This window comes from Panthera pardus, unplaced genomic scaffold (assembly GCF_024362965.1).
Source record: "Panthera pardus isolate Hobbes unplaced genomic scaffold, ASM2436296v1 HiC_scaffold_27, whole genome shotgun sequence".
Classification (NCBI taxonomy): domain Eukaryota; kingdom Metazoa; phylum Chordata; class Mammalia; order Carnivora; family Felidae; genus Panthera; species Panthera pardus.
This window is the reverse complement of record NW_026526843.1, coordinates 46,023,228-46,040,343: the sequence shown is the minus strand read 5'-3', so window position 1 is coordinate 46,040,343 and position 17,116 is coordinate 46,023,228. Positions and strand designations below refer to the sequence as shown.

The following is a 17,116-nucleotide window of genomic DNA, read 5'->3' as shown; positions in this document are numbered from 1 at the left end:
ACTGTCAAAGAGGGAGTAAATTGTAGTTGTAGATCATAAGGAGGGAAGGATAGGAAGCTATTCTCAGCAGTGGTTCTCCATTGGGCATTTTTGGTTGGCACTGTGAATGGGAAGAGGGTGCTACCATTATTTAGTGAGTGGGAGCCAAGGATGGTAAACATGTTGCTTTGTGTGGGGAGTAGGAGGCAGTCCTGAACAGAATATTGTTTCATCTAAAGTGCCTCTGTGTCCTGTGGAGAAGCACTTCAAAGTATGCTGTTGTGAGCAATCATCATTGCTCAAATTATTTCAGAAACATTTGCCAGGTGCTGCCAAAAATCATACTTAAAATATAGTTTGCAAATAGCCAGTTGACAATATGGATGCCCACCTTTGTGACTGGTCTCCTAATCTTTTCCCTGTTCACTCTGACACTGATCCATCAGTGGGTGGTGGTAGAGTCATTATCATTTCTCAGTCTCTAAGACTATCTGCCTTTCTTTATTTCTTGTGCATAACCATTGTTGGCCACCTAGATCAGAGGGTAAAGGTATGAAATCACATTTGTAAGTCTTTTCCTAGTCCACTCAACAGTGGATTGAAGAACAGGGTGAGTGGATAGATGAATTGAACTTTTTATTCCCTTTTTTCTTGAGATTTTTTTTTGTGATTTTTTTTTTTTTGAAGAGAGAGAGCAAATGCATGCACAAGGTCCGGGGGAGGGGGTGCCACAGTCGGTTAAGCTTTTGCCTTCAGCTCAGGTCATGATGTCATTGTTCTTGGGTTCGAGCCCCACATTGGGCTCTGTGTTGATGGCTTAGAGCCTGGAGCCTGCTTTGGATTCTGTGTCTCCCTCTCTCTCTGCCCCTCCCTGCTCAGGCTGTGTCTTTATCTCTCTCTCTCTCTCAAAACTAAACAAACATTAAAACAATTTAAGTTAATATTTAAAAAAAAAAGTGTGAGAGAGAGAGGTAGCGGAGGTGGGGGGGGAGGGAGGGAGGGAGGGAGAGGGAGAGAGAGAGAGAGAGAGAAGTGAAATCAGGAGTCAGTGTTTAAGTGTGATTTAAAGAGACACAGTTTGGGGCACCTGGCTGGCTAAGTCAGTAGAGCATGCAACTCTTGGTCTCGGAGTTGTGAGTTCAAGCCCCATGTTCAGTGTAGAGATTACTTAAAAATAAAATCTTAAAAAAAATAAAGAGACACAGTTTATTGATTTGGGAAGGATATAATATAACCACATTTGGTTATTACTGGAAGAAAGATGCCAAAAATTATACTAATTCAGTTTTAGGATTGAATTGAATTCCAGTTAAAGTGAAATTAGTTTTAATAGCATTTCAACTCAGGAATTCAGGTAAAACTGAGTCTTGGTTTGTATACTTAGAAACTAATTTGCTGAATTCTGTGGTTCCTGGACATCTAAAGTCTGTCTGGAGCTTAATCTTTTTTCTCTGATGTTTACTAGTAGAGTAGTTGCTGGGCATGTTCTGTGAATTTATCTTAATGGTTCCCTGGAGCACTGTGTAGTTTTATGGTTAATCACTGTGGTTTAAAAAAAAACCTCAATTATACATTGTAGCACTGATCATTTTCTGGAATCCTTAAAAAACTTTTTGCTATATATTATTTAACTTTAGCTTGGAAATTGTGAAGACTTTTGCTAATGTGGGTCTGAGTGTCATGGTTTCTTATTGCAGGGATACCACTTTAGGTGGATCCGTGAACACTGTGTCTGAACTGATTGACTACATAGGGTGGCTGTCCACTACTGCAATGCGCTTGGAAAGCAACAATACTTTCTTACTGCACTTTATTTTGGATTTCTATGAGAAGGTAGTACACATCCCATATTGTCTATTTTGATTTTTGTGTTGTCTGTCCGCTTTACTGGTCTATTTAAATTTTATGTACAACTATTAAGTTGGATTGTGACTATGTTTAACACAGTTAAAATAAGCTTCTTATTTTGAAGTTCATGATTAGATTCTCACCTAAATAACTGATTTACATAAAATGGAGAAACAAATGGTTTTTGTGAAAAGTTCAGGTACTGCTTTAATAGACATTCTATGATTATGGTCTTCTTATATTTTATAGTATTTGATGTGGACAAAACTATTATCGGAAGTAGCTACTAATCTCAGTTTTCTTGGCTTCCTCCCTGCACTAATTGTCTTGTGCTGTATATTTTAGAAGCATGCTCATTTTCCATGTTGATAGCTAACTAATATGATAAATCACTATTAATGGGACTTAATACTCCCTTAAGGACTCCCTTCTCCTCTCTTCCCAACTTAAAGCGCTCTCCCCAGAAAAAAATGGAATATTTTAGTAATGACATTGTAGAAATAATCCTTTATGGCAAGTTTGATGTTTAGTGAGGTACATTTTTAAGCAGGCTGTGATTACCTATTCAATTTATGAATCAGGCAGACTCAAATGTGATGTTCTATTATTGCTTATTCTCTATTGATAAATCTTTGGGTGAACTTGGTTGAGGGGTTCTGGGAAATAATATGTATACTGATGTTATCATTCTTCCCAAAAGGTATGTGACATATATATAAATTATAACCTTCCACTAGTGGTATTGTTTCCTCCGGGGATCTTCTATCCTGCTCTCCTCAGCCTAGATTCCAGTATCCTGAACCAGCTGTGTTATATCATGGACAGGTACAAAACATTTTTACTGTTTTATATAAATTAACACATCATACTTCTATCTCTGTTTTTCAACTATACAATAAATTATAATTTATACCCTGTAATATATTGTATACAATAAAATATTAAAGACAATAAAACTATTTTTATTTCCTGCCAGAACCTATTGAAATAGGAAACATGTCTTTCTTTTGGTAATGACCTTCTAATATGGGACTATTTTAACTGTGTTTTTGAAATGTCACCATGGGGGATATGATTTTAAAAAATTCATAGTTAATGGTAATAAAAGGCACAGCATGAATAATATAGTCAGTGATATGTAATTGCATTGTATGGTGACAGCTACAGTGGTAGACATAGTATAATGCATATACTTGTCAAATCACTGTGTGGTACATTTGAAACTAACATTGTGTGTCAGCCACACTCAAATTTTAAAAAGTTAAAAAAAAAAATTCTTAGTTAACAAATCTTTTGTGCAGTGGTACTGGTGCCCTCAGCATTGTCCATTCTCATTGCTGTGTCCTAAAGAAAAATTAGTTAGTTGCTGGCAACTAGTTTAGTTCTATGTAGTATCTCTGGTAAAAAGAACATTTTTAGGGCACTTGGGTGGCTCAGTTGGTTAAGCGTCCAGCTCTTGATTTTGGCTAAGGTCATGATCTCACTGTTTGTGAGTTGAAGCCCCACATCAGGCTCTGTGCTAACAGTGTGGAGCCTGCTTGGGATTCTCTCTCTCCCCTCTCTCTCTGCCCCTACCCCGCTTTCTATCTCTCTCAAAATAAATAAATAAACTTTAAAAAAAGTGAACATTTTCTGGTAGATGAGGGGAGCTATTGCCAATTATATGAAACTGTAAGAGGAGTTTCTGATCCCCTCTAATTCTTTCACTTATAGACTTAAATTACTCTTTTTATTTTTTAAATGTTTATTTATTTATTTTGAGAGAGAGAGCACGCATGTGAGCAAGGGAGGGGTGGAGAGAGAGGGAGAGAATCCCAAGCAGGCTCTGGCCCTTCAGTGCAGAGCCTGATGTGGGGCTTGATCCCACGAACTGTGAGGTCATGACCTGAGCTGAAATCAATAGTCGGACGCTTAACCAACTGAGCCACCCAGGTGCCCCTGAAATTACTCTTTTAGTCCACAATTGTCGTAGACCCCTTTGGCATAACTTTAAGGATTATACCAAGGTTAGAATGTTTATAAACTAATTAATAAATTTTCTTGTTCCCAGGCAAGAAAAAAATAAATTTATAAGTTTCCCGTTTATCCTTTCCACTGTACCTTTTTTCTACATTAAGAGAACATGTTTTATATCAGTGACTGCTCTTGAGCCTCTATTAATTTTTTATAGTGAAACATTAAAAGCATTTCCTTCATTGGTTTTTCTTTTTTATTCAGGCAGCTAAAATTTACATATAGTTAAGTGCATATCTTAAATGTACAACTCAGTATTTGAGCATCTATTAACTTTTATCTTTAAGAGCAGTGTAGCACAGAAGAATAAAAACCTTAACTAGACAGCTGGGTATTTGTGTATGTCACATCTGCATATATTTACATTTAAAATGGACACTTTTGGGGTGCCTGGGTGGATCAGTTGGTTAAGCAGCTGACTTCGGCTCAGGTCATGACCTCATGGTTCATGGGTTTGAGCCCCACGTCAGGCTCCATGCTGACAGCTCGGAGCCTGGGGTCTGCTTTGGATTCTGTGTCTCCCTCTCTCTCTGCTCCTTCCCCATTCACGCTCTGTCTCTCTCTCAAAAATAAATAAACATTAAAAAAATTTTAATGTATACTTTCATGTTTACACATTTCAAAAGCATTCAATGTTCAAAATTTCATTCTGTTCTCCATTTTAGGTATCGTAAAAATTTGACTGCTGCAAAGAAAAATGAGTTGGTACAAAAGGTATGGATGACAAAGCTCTGTATTAAATCACCATTGTTGAAAAATTGAGTTTGGATATATATGATCTATTGGGAATAAGAAGGAAAGGAAGAAAAGATTATAATGAGAATATTTCTTTTCTTTCCCAACAGACAAAATCAGAGTTCAATTTCAGCACCAAGACCTATAAAGAATTTAATCACTATTTGACAGTGATGGTTGGTTGCCTGTGGACATCCAAACCTTTCCAGAAAGGATTGTACATTGACCATGAAGTCATAGAAAAAGCTGGAGTAGCAGATTATAAAAGCAGTTTAAATTTAGTTCATCACCCAGCTCTATTGAGTTATACAGTTTCCTTTCTGCTCCAGGTAAGGACGTTTAAAGGATTTTTAGATTTTATGTAGGAGTGCTATAATGGCAGAAATAGGAAATGCAATAAATTGTGTCTGAATTGTAAGACGTGTTCATTCATTCCTTTTTTAGTGTCAGCTAGATTTTTGGACATTGTTCTAGGTTCTGGAGGTTCAAGGTTAATTTAAGTAAGTTTCTATCCTCCCAAGGAGGATTATCCTCCAGGCTTGGGCTTGTGGCAAAGACAGACTTGTAAATATTATTACAGTATAGTGAGGTGAAATGAGAAAAAGGTACCGTTGTGAGAAAGATGGGGGAGTGATTGTTAGTTCAGTTCTACTTGGGTAGAGATGGTACCAGGTAAGAAATGGCTGTGAAGAAGTGGAAACTCTCATAAAATCCTTCTAGACAAATGGAAAATGTAGGCTACACCAAAGACTGCTGATTTGATGGCTGTCACTTTGCTGGCAGGGAGGGGTTCCAGTCTCCTTAGGATTTTACCAGCCTTGTCATTTTCACCACTATCAGTGACTTGAGGAATTCAAATGGTGTGCATATCAAATGTGTAAATGACACAATATGATGGGATTACAGATACACTGATAGAATCTAGATTCAGAATTCCCTTAACAGATTGGAACACTGAGAAATCTAACAAGATGGAAAAGAAATGTACAGGAGGGGGGAGATATTTATTGAATAAATGCTTAATATATGCATGTAATGAATCAGACAGTGTGGTAAACAAGACACATCTGGGTGTTGTCCTTGGTGTTTGCGGTCTAGTTAGGGTGGTGGTCATTAAATAGACATCTTAGAATAAAGAATGATGAGTAATATAGGGAAAGTACAGAGGACATTGAAAAAAATATACAGGGGTACTAACCCAGTTCAGGCTTTACAGAAGTGGTGCCAGTCAGAGCTTTGAGTGATGAGCATGATCTTGCCAAGATGGAGAAGTATTTGAAGAAAAATGCAAAGATAGATAAGGGATCAGTAGACTTTTTCCATTAGAGGGCCAGATTGTAAATATTTTAGGCTTTGCAGGCCATGTTGTCTCCATCAAGACTACTCAGCCTTGTCATTGTAGCATGAAAGTAGCAATAGACAGTGGGTAAACAAATGGGTTGAGTTGTGTTCTAATGAAAGTTTATTTACAGAAACAGGCATTGGGTTGGATGTGAGACCTGGGCCGTGGTTTGCTGACCCCTATTTAGAGCTTACCACGTTTGGGGAACTTACGTAGAATTGTTGGGCTTGAGCAGGGATTCTCCCTTAACTGAGAAGTACCCAGGGTGCTTTTCTAAAGTATACATCCTTGATGCTCCCACCCTGAGATTCTGATCTAATAACAATATGGTGACATCCAGAATCTGCTTTTTTAATATAATTGTTGTGATATACAACCAGGGTTGAGAACCACTAGTTTAGACTGTAGCATTATAGGATATGAGGTTTTGAAGTGTAGTCAAGGACCAGATGGTGAAAAAATTAGTTTGTAGGCCTTCAGAAACGTATTGAATGATTTCGGTATTTGCATTAAAATTATATTTTTAAGTACATAGAGGGATTTCAGAGGTGTATAGTTTAGTGATTTTCTGATATTCGTTCTTTCTTTCTCATCTTCATAATAATTTGTCTGATTTGTATATATATATATATATATATATATATATATATATATATATATAAACTTGTTTCAAATTCATAGTATTTATATTACTATTAACAATGAGACTACTGGATGAAATTTGAAATAATTTTAGTTCTTTTTGCTTCTGGACTAAATCCTACTAATACTGTACAGAGCATGTACTGTATTTTATATACATTTAGGTATATTTGTTTCAGTTTCTTTTCATGCTTTAGAGGTTACTTTTAACATAAAATATGTAAAACATTTACCTAGTTCCAAATCTAAACTGTAGAAATGTCTCTTCCATCCTTGTCTCCTTCTTCTTCTCTCTTCTTTGTCTTTAGGTAGCCATTTTTATTGCTTCTTGTTTTAACCATCCAGTGTTGCCTTTCTTTAACTTAGTAAACATTGTTTTATAATCTGATAATTCCAGTATCAGAAGTGTTTGTGTGTACTGCTTGCCTCCTTTTTCTGCTGCTTCTTCCTCATATTGCTTAATTTCTTTGTGTGTCTGGTTATCTTTGGCCATGTGCTGGATACCTGGAATATTATCTGTAGAAGGAATCAGATTAGAGTGATATCTTCCTGCAGAGAGAACTTTCATTTACTTCCATAGATACCTAGGAGTGCTCTTTGTCTGGGACTACCCTAATACAAGTACTATGCCTAAGGTTCCCTTGATCATAGGTGGATAGACCAGCCTTTGAGAAGGCGAATTTATTTCTGATGAACTCTTACCTTGAAGGTATAGCCTTTTGAGTCTCTAGTTTAAATTGGGGGTTGGGTTATAAGAGTTCCCACTTTGGCAGAACCTGTGCTTTGACTTTAGTTACCTTTGCCCTTGGAAGCTGTGGAAGAAAAGCCAAGAGCGACTTTGAGAATGAGGTTTACCCATCTGGCTTCTCACGTTCTAGATACTGGCTTACCTTTCCATAGATTTTGGCATTCCTTACCATAGCATTAGGTCTTTGTTACTTTTTTTTACAAAACTTTTTTCATGTTGTAAATTTCAAACATACACAAGTAGAGAGAATAGTAAAATAAATCCCCACATACCCATCACCCAGTTCAGTCTCTACTCCCAACCGGTTTTAACCCTCTCACCCCACCCAGTTACTTTGAAGCAAATACCAAATGTTATACAATTTTGCTGTAAATACTTCATTATATACCTCTAAAAGATAGGGCACTTTAAAAAAATTAGTCTTTTTAAAACAGCTTTATTAAGATATAATTCAAATACAGTATAATCCACACATTTAAAGTATATAGTTCAATGGCTTTTAGACTATTCACAGAGCTTTGCCTTCATGACAATATATTTTATAATATTTTTATTATCCTGGAAAGAAAATCTACACCCCTTAGCTGTCACTTCTGTCTCCCCATTTCCTGCCCCCATCCTAGGCAAATACTAATCTATTTTTATATCTATGTAGATTCACTTATTTTGGAATTTCATAAAAATAAACTCATAAAATATATGTTATTTTGTGACTGGTTTCTTTTACTTAGCATAATGTTTTCAAGGTTTATCTATGGCATAGCATGTATCAGTATTTCATTTGTTTTTATTGCCAGATAATATATTTTTGGGGAAGATATATTTCATTTTGCTTATCCATTAGTTGATGGACTTTTGTGTTATTTCCACTTTTTAGCTATTGTGAATGATGTTTCTATAAGGATTTGTATACAAGGTTTTGTGTGAACATGTTTTCATTTCTCTTGGGGATATACTTAGAGGTGGGAATGCTGGATTATATGGTATAATCCATATTTAATTATTGGAGGAACTTCCAGACTGTTTTTGAAAGTAGCTGTACCATTTTGCATTTGTACCAACAGTGTGTGAGGGTTCTGTTTTCCCCATATCTTCCCCAAGACTTGTTATTCTTTTTTTTATTCTAGCCATCCTAGAGGGTGTGATACAGTACCGTATTGTGGTTTCAGTTTTTATTTCCCTGATAGCTGTTTATGTTCAGCATCTTTTTATGTGCTTATTGCCCATTGCCCATTATATATTTTCTTTGGAAAAAGGTCTGTTCAGACCTTTTGCCCATTTTTTAAAGTTTATTTATTTTGAGAGAAAGAATGAGCAAGGGAAGGGCAGAGAGAGAGGGGGACAGATGATGTGCAGCGGGATCTGTGCTGACAGCAGAGAGCAAGATGCAGGGCTCGAACTCAAGAACCATGAGATCGTGACCTAAGCCAAAATCAAGAGTCAGACCATTTTTTGGTTTACTTTTACTTTAAATTAGTTTATTCTGGGGGCGCCTGGGTGGCTCAGTCGGTTAAACGTGTGACTTCAGCTTAGGTCATGATTTCCCGGTCTGTGGGTTCGAGCCCTGCATAGGGCACTGTGCTGACAGCTCAGAGCCTGGAGCGTGCTTCAGATTCTGGGTTTCCCTCTTTCTCTGCCCCTCCCCCACTTGTGCTCTGTCTCTCTCTCTCAAAGATAAATGAACATTTAGAAAAATAAAAAATAAATTAGTTTATTTTTTTTTAATTTTTTTTTAACGTTTATTTATTTTTGAGACAGAGAGAGACAGAGCATGAACGGGGGAGGGGCAGAGAGAGAGGGAGACACAGAATCGGAAGCAGTCTCCAGGCTCTGAGCCATCAGCCCAGAGCCCGACGCGGGGCTCGAACTCATGGACCGCGAGATCGTGACCTGAGCTGAAGTCGGACGCTTAACCAACTGAGCCACCCAGGAGCCCCTAAATTAGTTTATTTTTAATGTATTTGTTTTATTGTTATCGACTCATTGAGAATCATTTCTATGTTCTAAATTACTTATCAGAGAAATGATTTATAAAAGTTTTCTACTCTGTGGGTTGTCTTTTCATTGTTGCTATCTTTTGAAGGACAAAAGTTTTTAATTTTGTTGAACTTTTAATTTATGAATTTTTTTCCTTTATCATTTGTGCTTTTGAAAAATGACTTTGTATGTCCTTGTCTCCCCAGCACCTGGCAACCACCATTCTGCTCTCAATTTCTAGGAATATGTTTGTTTGTTTATTTATGTATATGTTTATTTTTGAGAGAGAGTGAGCACAAGTGGGGGAGGTGCAGAGAGAGAAAGGGAAACCGAGCATCTGAAGCGGGCTCCACACTGGCAGCAGAGAGATCATGACCTGATCCAAAGCTGGATGCTCAACCAACTGAGCCACCCAGGTGTCCCAAGTTTGATTATTTTAGATTCACCACATAAGTGGTACCATGTAATATTTGTCCTTCTGTGTTTAGCTTATTTCACCTAGCATAATTTCCTTCAGGTTTATCCATGTTGTCATAAATGGCAGGATTTCTTCCTTTTTTTAATTAAAAATTTTTTATAGATTTTTTAATTTTGAATTTTTCTTTCTGTAATTTATTTGTTTTTTTAAATTTATATCCAAGTTAGTTAGCACATGGTGCCACAATGATTTCAGGAGTAGATTCCTTAAGCCCCTCCCTTTCCCATTTAGCCAATCCCCCCCACACAACCCCTCCAGCAACCCTCTGTTCTCTATATTTAAGAGTCTCTTATGTTTTGTCCCTCTCCCTGTTTTTATATTATTTTTGCTTCCCTTCCCTTATGCTCATCTGTTTTGTATCTTAAAGTCCTCGTATGAGTGAAGTCATATGATATGTGTCTTTCTGTGACTGGCTAATTTTGCTTAGCGTAATACCCTCTAGTTCCATCCACGTAGGTGCAAATGGCAAGATTTCATTCTTTTTGATTGCCAGGTAATACTCCATTGTATATATATACCACATCTTCTTTATCTGTATATATACCACATCTTCTTTATCCATTCATCCATCGATGGACATTTGGGCTATCAACAATAGTGCTGCTATAATCATTGGGGTGCATGTGCCCCTTTGAAACAGCATACGTATCCGTTGGATAAATACCTAGTGGTGCAATTGCTGGGTCATAGGCTAGTTCTATTTTCAATTTTTTGAGGAACTTCTATACTGTTTTCCAGAGTGGCCACACCAGTTTGCATTCCCACCAGCAGTGCAAAAGATCCTCTTTCTCTACATCCTCGCCAACATCTGTTGTTGCCTGAGTTGTTAATGTTAGCCATTCTGACAGGTGTGAGGTGGTATCTCATTGTGGTTTTGATTTGTATTTCCCTGATGATGAGTGATATTGAGCATTTTTTCATGTGTCGGTTGGCCACCTGGATGTCTTTGGAGAAGTGTCTATTCATGTTTTTTGCCCATTTCTTCACTGGCTTGTTTTTTGGGTGTTAAGTAAATTCTTTATAAATTTTGGATACTAACCCTTTATCTGATAGGTCATTTGTAAATATCTTCTCCCATTCTGTCACTTGCCGTTTAGTTTTGCTGATTGTTTCCTTCGCTGTGCAGAAGCTTTTTATTTTGATGAAGTCCCAGTAGTTCATTTTTGCTTTGGTTTTCCTCACTGCCGGAGACGTGTTGAGTAAGAAGCTGCTGCAGCCAAGGTCAAAGAGGTTTTTGCCAGTTTTTTCCTCTAGGATTTTGATGTCGTCCTGTCTTACATTTAGGTCTTTCATCCATTTTGAGTTTGTTTTTGTAAGTGTTGTAAGGTAGGGGTCCAATTTCATTCTTTTGCATATGGATACCCAGTTTTCCCAGCACCATTTATTGGAGAGACTCTCCTTTCCCAAGTGTGTATTCTTGGCACCCTTGTAATTTCTGAGCTCTGTTCTGTTCCATTGGTTTGTGTCTGTTTTTATACAAGTACCATATTGTTTTGATTACTGAGGCTTTGCTATATATTTTGAAATCAGGAAGTATGATTTCTCTAGCTTTGTTATTCTTGCTGAAAATTCTTTTGACTATTCAGGGTCTTTTGTAGTTCTCTATGAATTTCATAGTTTTTTTTTTCTTTCTGTAAAGAATGCCATTAGGATTTTGATAGGGATTGCATTGAATCTTTGAATCTGTATGTTGCTTTGGCTAGTATGTATATTTTACCAATATTAATTCTCAGAATCCATGAACACAGGATGTCTTTCAAACATTTTTACATATATTTTCATTTCTTATATTGGTGTTTTATAGTTTCTCAGTGTATAAGTCTTTCATATCCTTTGGTTAAGTTTATTCCTAAATATTTCATTCTTTTGAAAACTATTATAAATAGGATTTTCTTAATTTCCTTTTTGGATAATTGGTTGTTAGTGTATTGTTTGTGCTTTTGATGTCATAGCTCAGAAATCACTGCCTAACCCAAGATCATGAATTTATTCCCATGTTTTGTGTATGAGTTTTATAATTTTAGCTCTTATATTTAGATTTTTTAGATTAAAAATTGTGATTTTTTTTTTTTAGATTAAAAAATTGTGTTAATTTTTGCATAGGATGTGATATAGGTATCTAACTCCATTTTTTGGCATGTGGCGCTTCAGTTTTCCTAATACCATTTGTTGAAAAGACTTCTTTTCCTTTAAAATTTTTTTAACATTTATTTATTATTGAGAGACAGGGCATGAGCATGAGAGGTGCAGAGAGAGAGAGAGAGAATCTGAAGCAGGTTCCAGTTTACAAAATGTTACATTAGTTTCAGTTGTACAACATAGTGATTCAGTCTTTCTATACATTATGCTATGCTCATCACAAGTGTTGCTACCATGTGTCACCATATAATGCTGTACCTTTTATTTCCATGACTCCATTCATTTGATAACTGGAAGCCGTGTATCCCACTCCCCACCACTCATTTTGCTTATCCCTCATACTCCCCCTTCCTTCTGGCAGCCATCAGTTCTCTGTATTTATAGGTCTAATTCTGCTTTTTGTTTGCTTGTTCATTTGTTTAGTTTTTTAGATTCAACATGAGTGAAATATGGTATTTGTTTTTCTCAGTCTGACTTATTTAATTTAGCATAATACGCTCTAGATCCACCCATGTCTGTTTGCTCTTTGATGGATATTTGGATTACTTTCCACTTTTGGCTCTTGAAAATAATGCTGCTATGAACATGGCTATAAAATTGTATGTTCAAGTCCTTGCTTTCAGTTCTTTTGGGTATATAGCCAGAAGTGGAATTGCTGGATCATATGGTAATTCTATTTATATTTTTTTGAAGAAACACTGTGCTGTTTTCCGTAGGTGTTTCCATATTAATTTTATATTCATACCAGCAGGGCACATGGGTTCCAACTTCTCCATGTCCTCACCAACACTTCTTATTTTCCCCCTTTTTTTTTAAATAGCCATCCTATGAATGTGAAGTGGTACCTCATTGTGGTTTTGATTCTCATTTCCCTAATGATTAGTATGTAGAGCATCTTTTCCTGTGTTCATTGGTCATCTGTATATCTTCTTTGGAGGAATGTCTATTCAAGTCCCTTGCCCATTTTTTCAAATCAAGTTATTTATTTTTTTGTTGTTGAGTTGTATGAGTTCTTTATATAAAAAGTCTGGGGGTGCCTGAGTGGCTCAGTTGGTTAAACATCTGGCTCTTGATCTCGGCTCAGGTCATGATCTCATGGCCTGTGATAGTGAGCTTCATGTCAGGCTCTTCACTGACAGCATGGAGCTTGCTTGGGATTCTCACTCTCTCTCTCTCTGCCCCTGCCCCCACTCATATCACATGCTGTCTTTCTCAAAATAAATAAACTTTTAAAAAAGGTAATAAAAATTAAAAATCTGGATATTTACCCCTTATCAGATAAATGATTTACAAAATATCCCCCCATTCTATAGGTTGCCTTTTCACTCTTTTAATTGTGCCTGTTAATATATAGAAGTTTTCAAGTTTAAGGTAGCCCCATTTGCCTTTTTTTCTGTTTTTGCTTTTGTTGCCTGTACTTTCAGTGTCATATCCAAGACATCATTGCATAATCCAATGTCATAAAGCTTTCCTCCTGTGTCTTCTTCTAGGGATTTTATAGTTTTAAGTTTTATGTGTAGGTTTATAATTCATTTTGAATTAATTATTGTATATGGTATAAAGTAAGTGGTCACCTCTATTCTTCTGCTTGTGTATATCTGGTTCTCCCAGCACTATTTGTTACAGAGACTGTTCTTTCCCCTTTAAATGATTTTGAAACCTTTTTCAAAGATAATTTGACCATATTATACATGAGGGTTTATTTCTCAGCTCTCTGTTCTGTTCCACTGGTATATAGGTCTGTCTTCATGCCAGTACCATACTGTTTTAATTACTGTAACTTTGGAGTAAGTTTTGGAATTAGGAAGTCTGAGACTCCTATGGGTCCACTTAAATGCAGAATTTTTTTCTTTCTCTTTTTTTCTTTTTTTAATTAAAAAAATTTAACATTTATTTATTCTTGAGAGAGAGAGAACATGAGCGGGGTAGAGGCAGAGAGAGGGAGACAGAAGATCCAAAGCAGGTTCTGCTCTGTGAGCACAGAGCCCACTCCAACCCATGACCGTGAGATCATGACCTAAGCTGAAACCAAGAGTTGGTTGCTTAACCGACTGAGCCACCCAGGCACCCCCTTTTTTTTCAGTAAATACAGTACAGTACTGTAAATGTATTTTCCTGATGGTTTTCTTAATAACATTTTTTTCTCTAGCTTACTCTATTGTAAGAATACAATGTATAGGGGCGCCTGGGTGGCTCAGTCGGTTAAGCCGCCGACTTCGGCTCAGGTCATGATCTCGCGGTCCGTGAGTTCAAGCCCCGCGTCGGGCTCTGTGCTGACAGCTCAGAGCCTGGAGCCTGTTTCAGATTCTGTGTCTCCCTCTCTCTGACCCTCCCCCATTCATGCTCTGTCTCTCTCTGTCTCAAAAATAAATAAACGTTAAAAAAAAATTTAAGAATACAATGTATAATGTGTATAAAATATGCGTTAATTGACAGGTTATTGGTAAGACTTCAGGTCAACAGTATACTATTAGTAGTTAAGTTTTTGGGGAGTCAAAGTTACACACAGAGTTTTTGACTGTGCCAGGGTTGGCACTCCTAACCCCCTGTATTCAAGGGTCACCTGTAATTTCTTTTTGCTTTGAGTTTAGTTTGCCTTCCTGTTTCTAGTTTAAGGCAGTAGTTTAGATTATTCAATTGAAATCTTCCTTCATTCTTTTTTTTAAGTTTATTTATTTTGAGAGAGAGAGAGTGCAAGTGGAGGAGGAGCAGAGAGAGAGAGGGAGAGAATCCCAAGCAGGTTCCACACAGCCAGTGCAGAGCCCAGTGTGGGGCTCGATCCCACAAACTGCGAGAGATCATGGCCTAAGCTGAAGTCAGACACTTAATTGACTGAGCCACCCAGGTGCCCCTCCTTCATTCTTAATGTAGGTATTTACAGCCCTGACCTTTCAGCCACACTCACATAGGAAAGATCAGGTCACATGCCCCAGACACTTGCTGTTCTTACAGAATTTTAGTAGATTTTCTTGAATAAATATTGTTATATTTGTACATTAATATACCCTTAGGACAATTTCCAGATACTTTAAGTGCTGGGTTTTTAAAAATGGTCTTTGCCAAATTTTCTCATTTTCTGGGGAGTGTGTCCATAGAACTCATGATCTTCTCCTGGGAGTGAAACTCCATATGGACACTTTTTATCATAAAGCACCCACATTCAATTTCTTGAATATCCTTCTAGAGATATATTGTATATTTCTGTGTAAATGATCTTTTACAACATTATATACGATATCTACTGCCTCTTGAATTTTTGACTCAATATCTTGGCTTTCTTTCATTTTTGTATGCAAAGGGCTGCCTCATTCTTTTTGTTGTCTCCATAGTATTCCATCATATGAATCTATTTTAAAGTTAAGCATGTAAGTTGTAAGTTGAGCATTTAAGTTGTTTCTAGTTCTGTTTTGAAATTATACTCTAATGAATATTCTTTTTTTAATTTTTAAAATTTATTTTTGAGAGAGAGAGAGATTGACTGTGGGAGGGGCAGAGAGAGAGGGAGAGAGAGAGAATCCCAAGCAGGCTCCACACTGTCAGCACAGGGCCTCATGCGGGGCTTGAACCCACGAACTGTGAGATCATGACCTGAGCTGAAACCAAGAGTCAGATGCTTAACTGACTAAACCACCCAGGTGTCCCTCTAATGAATATTCTTAAACCATATACATCATTTCATACATATACAAGTGTGTCTGGATAAAATTGCTCTCAAGTGGAATTGTTCTCAAAGGTTATGTCTTTTTAATTTTGTTAGGTGTTGTTAAATTCCTTTCAGTAGAATTCATACAGATTTACATTACTGCTAACCATGAATGGTTGTTGGTTTCTCCATACCCAGTCAATAATGTTGCATCCAGTTCTTATTTGGCAAAGCATGTAATAAACCATAGATAAAGTATAAATGATTTTTATAAGTCAAATAATTTTTTCTTCTAGACCGTGTGTGTTATAAAATTCAGTCTCTAAAGTAGTAAATATTATCAACTAGAACATAGGTGAGCAAACTCATTTTGAAAGATCAGGAATTGACACATTCTTTTAAAGCAGAAAACAGTTTTTAAAATGTTTATTAAGGAAGGTTGGTTCTGACTAGAAGATTTAAATTCTAGTGGCATAGAGCACATTTGGCAAAATGTGAAACTGCCAGTTTTTTTAAAAAAATTTTTTAATGTTTATTTATTTCTGAGACAAAGAGAGACAGAGCATGAGTGGGGGAGGGGCAGAGAGAGAGGGAGACACAGAATCTGAAGCAGGCTCCAGCCTCCGAGCTGTCAGCACAGAGCCCGACGTGGGGCTCAAACTCAGGAAACGTCAGATCATGACCTGAGCTGAAGTTGGACGCTCAACCGACTGAGCCACCCAGACGCCCCTGAAACTGCCAGTTTTTAAACTGATGATGTTTCTATATGGTTCTGAAAGTACTAGGCTTTAATGTCAATCTTTGTTTTAAAAAGAGCGCCTTTTTGAGCCCTTGTCACCAACTAACTGTTCATTATCTAAGTATCTTACCTTTGAGATGGTAAAAATAACCTCTGATACCATGGTAGTATGATTTGATTCTGACATTTTGATTTTACTGAATTTTAACATTGTTAATGTTTCAAATTAGTCAGCTTTTTAGAGATAATTTAGTAAATATAATTTGACCAATCAGTTTTCAGTGTCAAAGAGCTCTGTTCACTTAATGAGTCAAAATATTTTCAACATTTGAAGAGCCTTCATTTCAGGCAATTCTGAAGCTCTACATTTTATTATCATAATTACCTTTGAATCAATAGTTGTTTCTTTATTCATTCAACAAATATTTTTGTGTTTACTGTGCTTCTCACACTGGGAGTATAGTGCCTATGGAGACAAATACCAGTATCTCTGCCCAAATGGAGTTTATATTCTAATGAGAACAAACAATAAACAAGTAAGGAATAAATAAACATGATAATTATAAATTTTGAGAAGTGCTATGAAGAACATAAACAGGGTGGGGTGAGAGAAAGTGACTGGGGAGTTGTGAGGAATGGGTATTTAAGGAAGGCTTTTTGAGAAGGTGGTATTTGGTCTGAGATTTCTTCTAAAAGATGAGAATAAGCCAGCCTAAGAATAGCTGGAAGAAGAGCATTCTAGGCAGTGGGAATGGCACAGTGGCTCAAGGGGTTCAAGGGAAAAACGAAGGCCAGTTTGGCTTAGAGCTTAAGGAAAAGAGGGAAAATGGAAT

The 17,116-nt window shown here is 36.8% G+C and overlaps 2 protein-coding genes across 2 annotated transcripts in view; both read left to right on the top strand.

Annotated features, from left to right (window-relative positions):
* Positions 1–17,116, top strand: part of CENPI (centromere protein I) — a 78,506-nt gene that overhangs the window by 57,582 nt on the left and 3,808 nt on the right. Inside the window, exons 16-19 of the mRNA XM_019436060.2 lie at positions 1,677–1,812; positions 2,528–2,652; positions 4,506–4,554; positions 4,686–4,904. Of these exons, the coding sequence (XP_019291605.2) occupies positions 1,677–1,812; positions 2,528–2,652; positions 4,506–4,554; positions 4,686–4,904 (529 nt within the window). The remainder of the gene's footprint in view (positions 1–1,676; positions 1,813–2,527; positions 2,653–4,505; positions 4,555–4,685; positions 4,905–17,116) is intronic.
* Positions 4,797–17,116, top strand: part of DRP2 (dystrophin related protein 2) — a 104,091-nt gene continuing 91,771 nt past the window's right edge. Inside the window, exon 1 of the mRNA XM_053891406.1 lies at positions 4,797–4,904. The gene's annotated coding sequence lies outside the window, so the exon portion shown is untranslated. The remainder of the gene's footprint in view (positions 4,905–17,116) is intronic.